Here is a 4,271-nt window from a genome sequence, read left to right on the forward strand (position 1 = left end):
TTGTGTAGCTGATTGTGTAGCTGATTGTGTAGCTGGATGTGTAGCTGATTGTGTAGCAGGTTGTGTAGCTGATTGTGTATCAGGTTGTGTAACAGGTTGTGTAGCTGATTGTGTAGCAGGTTGTGTAGCAGGTTGTGTAGCTGATTGTGTAGCAGGTTGTGTAGCAGGTTGTGTAGCTGATTGTGTAGCTGATTGTGTAGCCGGTTGTGTAGCCGATTGTGTAGCTGGTTATGTAGCTGAATGTGTAGCAGGTTGTGTAGCTGATTGTGTAGCTGGTTGTGTAGCTGAATGTGTAGCTGATTGTGTAGCAGGTTGTGTAGCTGATTGTGTAGCTGATTGTGTAGCAGGTGCTGTAGCAGGTTGTGTAACAGGTTGTGTAGCTGATTGTGTAGCAGGTTGTGTAGCAGGTTGTGTAGCTGATTGTGTAGCAGGTTGTGTAGCTGATTGTGTAGCTGATTGTGTAGCAGGTTGTGTAGCTGATTGTGTAGCTGATTGTGTAGCAGGTGCTGTAGCAGGTTGTGTAGCTGACTGTGTAGCAGGTTGTGCAGCTGATTGGGTAGCAGGTGCTGTAGCAGGTTGTGTAGATGATTGTGTAGCAGGTTGTGTAGCTGATTGTGTAGCAGGTGCTGTGGTCGATGTGTGGTGGGAGGGCGGGATGAAGCTGATAAGAGGTTTGCTGGCCTTTAAAAACCTAAGGAAAAGCACACAGTGTGCAGAGAGACAAGCATCAGGACTACAGGTAATACTGCACTGTTCATAATAATAATATTATTAAAAAGTTCCTGTCATTTTGCTTAGAATAGCGTTTGTGCTTTAACTTTTCATTTCTTAAAAGTAATCTGTGCCCGGGGACCATTTTATCTTTGTCTAGCAGCAGTATTCCCATTTTATATAAAACAAGGTGTGGGTCTCAACAACAGGCATGTTTGCTCATTGTGTTGCTAATGTTTGTCACTGTTTTGCGATCGCGTGATGCACATGTCAGGAAAAGCTTTAATTGCAATGCAAATATCTGTGCGCCAGCTACACATAGTGGGCTGATCAAATGTTTTTATAGACTCTTCTCTTATAGTTGAATAACAGTTTTAAAGATACTGTAAAAGCAACAAGACATTAAATAGTTTACATGAACCATTAAGGTAAATTACCATTGTGTATACACCTGTTAAATACATCATTACTACACTGAACAAAAATATAAACGCAACACTTTTGTTTTTGCTCCCATTTTTCATGAGATGAACTCAAACTCAGCCTAAGGCACACCTGTGCAATAATCATGCTGTCTAATCAGCATCTTGATATGCCACACCTGTGAGGTGGGATGGATTATCTCGGCAAAGGAGAAGTGCTCACTATCACAGATGTTTTCAGATTTGTGAACAATATTTGAGAGAAATGGTTATTTTGTGTCTATAGAAAATGTTTTAGATCTTTGAGTTCATCTCATGAAAAATGGGAGCAAAAACAAAAGTGTTGCGTTTATATTTTTGTTCAGTGTAGTTTGAAAGGAATTTCTTTAATATCATTTAATTACAAGTATCTCCTTTTCTCAACCTTAAAAAAGGACTCTTATACCTGTGCAATGATATTTGATCCTTGACTTGTCTCGGCCGAGAAAGGTTTTTAAACTCATTATTCTGCAAAGTAAGTCTGCAAGTCAATGGTAGTTTGCAGAAACGTCCTCTCCCCCTAGGACTTTGCTCCTGCACAGCAGTCTAAAAGACAATGAGTAAAGAATTTGAAGTTGTTGAATTCCAGTTGCTTGTTTAAACAAGAATCGTTTTTTTAATTAAAGATCCAATTTGCCCTTTATTAAGGATTACGTTTTTATATCTGTGTTTAAAAATGAATATGCTTTTTTCAAAGCAAATGTGAAAATGTATGTAAACGTACATGTTTGAGGGTTTCATCGTTCTCTGTCCAACACTGACAAACGTCTGAAAAAAATAATACAAATATTGCAATCAACATCTCAAAACGGATGCAATTTGTCTTGGGTGGTATCAGAAATGGCTCATCACTCCATCTACCACCTCTTCACCCCATCTCGAATATTCCATTTAGAAGATTAAGACTTAAAACAAGTGCTTTTTAGGTACACTTACTGGCAACACAATGAAGGCTTTGGCATAAGCTAGCTAGTAGATTCATTTTTTTAAATGGACAGAGGCTCTCGAGAAAATAGGTGACGAGTGGTGGGAGTTTTCCACACCATAGATATGTGTTTTGAAGGTTAAGAGATAAAAAAAGTAAATGGAAACCCAGTTCAAACAAATCCAGCTGTTACCAGATTAACATTTCACACTCTTCCTTTGAAGATGATGAAAACTCATTTGGCTAAACTGCAATTTTTTATAAAGCAGCAGGAAGTAAAAGGCGTCTTATCTACATGATTGTACATGTGTGTACTATGTAACTATTGACAACTTTTTCATAGTAAAAACACCTCATAATGGTGAGTGGGTTTTGTTACTCTAAACTTGAGAGTAACAAAAATGATTAAGTGTGAATAAAAGATTACATTTTACAGTGGATTTAACATAGGCAGAAAACTAGTAAAGGTTTTTGTCAATGTCATCTCATTTGCAGGACTATGCATTCACTTTGTTTGCACATATCACCGGTGCTCCAGAGGTCACAAAGTTGTAACAAAAGTATACAAATATAAAGTAATTCCACTGTAGTGTTGAACTCACTCTGTGTTGGGGGGACCACAGTCCACTAGGTAAACTGCCATTTACTATGAATGGAATGGAATAAGAATAATTCAAGTATTACAAAAATAAATGTATATGTATTTATTTAATAATTGTTTGTGCCCATAACATGGAAGCAGAAAGTAGTCGTGCTAGAATCCCCTTTATGGTCCCACTGAATCCAAGTAGTTTGTAGTACCATACAAACACCATGAACAAGATGAAGCAGGACATATATAGCCTGATAGTGATTTGTCAGTGACCCCACGTGGAAACTATTTTAGCAGTACGGGAAATTGCCCATAATGACTCAAAAAATTGCAGAATGATGGATTAACCAGTCAAATATTCACTTTTTAACACCAGCTTCATTCTTAAAACAGCATTGTGAGCTGAGAGTGTGTCATGAAACCTCACAATGGCTTATGTTTCCAGACTTATATGTTCATCTTCCACAGCTTCTGCAGCCATGGCCTCCTGTTCCCCGCTCCTGCTCTTGGTCCTGTGCACTCTGACAGTGGCTGAAGCCCAGTTCAAGCTGTTTAACCTGCGGGCCAGCGATCTTCCTTCAGGCATTCTGGGAATTACGGATGGCTATGTGAAGGTGTTTTGTGGATCTGCCACTCTGGGTGAAACATCAGTTCGCAACAACAACCCAAACCCCTGGTGGGAGGAAGAGTTCACTCACTACAAGGCCAAAGAGAATGACGTGATGAGGCTTGAGGTTCATGACAGTGACATCCTGTCCGATGACCTGCTTGGAGTCTGCCAGCGGCAAATTAAGCTGGGAACCCACGAGCATGACTGCTTTCTTGAAAAAGGTGGCACCCTTCATTACACCTACTCCCTCGGCTAATTCAGTCAGTAAACCTGTAAAGACGTATCCGACCATAAGTCTTTACATGCAGCCTTTGATTCTCTCAGACTGGCTCTGAGAAACAAACAAATAGATTTGCGAAATATTTTGTTCTGGTTACTGCCATGTAGCATCTCTGGCTATTTTCCCTGTTTCAAAGGTTATCAACACAAAATAAAGATTGCTGAAACAACTCAAATATGTTTCATGTAATTTATCATCATATTATGAGTAAACTATATAAAGTATTAGCTTACCTATTCTACCTGAGTTTGCTACCTTCGTAGGCTGTCGAGAGCTTCATTGAATTCCTTTTTTTCTTATTTAATTGAGGGATCAAGTGATTTCAGAAATATACAAACAAATTGCAATATATAAAATGATAATACAACATGTTTGGACAATTTGTGTAGTATACCATGTGTGTGTGTGTGTGTGTGTGTGTGTGTGTGTGTGTGTGTGTGTGTGTGTGTGTGTGTGTGTGTGTGTGTGTGTGTGGTGTGTGTGTGTGGTGTGTGTGTGTGTGTGTGTGTGTGTGTGTGTGTGTGTGTGTGTGTGTGTGTGTGTGTGTGTGTGTGTGTGTGTGTGTGTGTGTGTGTGTGTGTGTGTGTGTGTGTGTGTGTGTGTGTGTGTGTGTGTGTGTGTGTGTGTGTGTGTGTACATACAACCTGTGGAAAACAAAGACAGTTTGACAGCTTCAAAGATGATTAGTTGGA

The 4,271-nt window shown here is 39.5% G+C and overlaps 1 protein-coding gene across 1 annotated transcript; it reads left to right on the forward strand.

Annotated features, from left to right (window-relative positions):
* Positions 1 to 671: 671 nt before the first annotated feature.
* LOC117447382 (perforin-1-like) lies at positions 672 to 3,743 on the forward strand. The gene is made up of 2 exons (XM_034084089.2): positions 672 to 739; positions 3,158 to 3,743. The coding sequence occupies exon 2, from the start codon at positions 3,169 to 3,171 to the stop codon at positions 3,553 to 3,555; it is 387 nt and encodes a 128-aa protein (XP_033939980.1). The 5' UTR covers positions 672 to 739; positions 3,158 to 3,168; the 3' UTR covers positions 3,556 to 3,743.
* The last annotated feature ends 528 nt before the right edge of the window (positions 3,744 to 4,271 follow it).

The sequence above is a fragment of the Pseudochaenichthys georgianus genome, chromosome 5 (genome assembly GCF_902827115.2).
Source record: "Pseudochaenichthys georgianus chromosome 5, fPseGeo1.2, whole genome shotgun sequence".
Lineage (NCBI taxonomy): Eukaryota > Metazoa > Chordata > Actinopteri > Perciformes > Channichthyidae > Pseudochaenichthys > Pseudochaenichthys georgianus.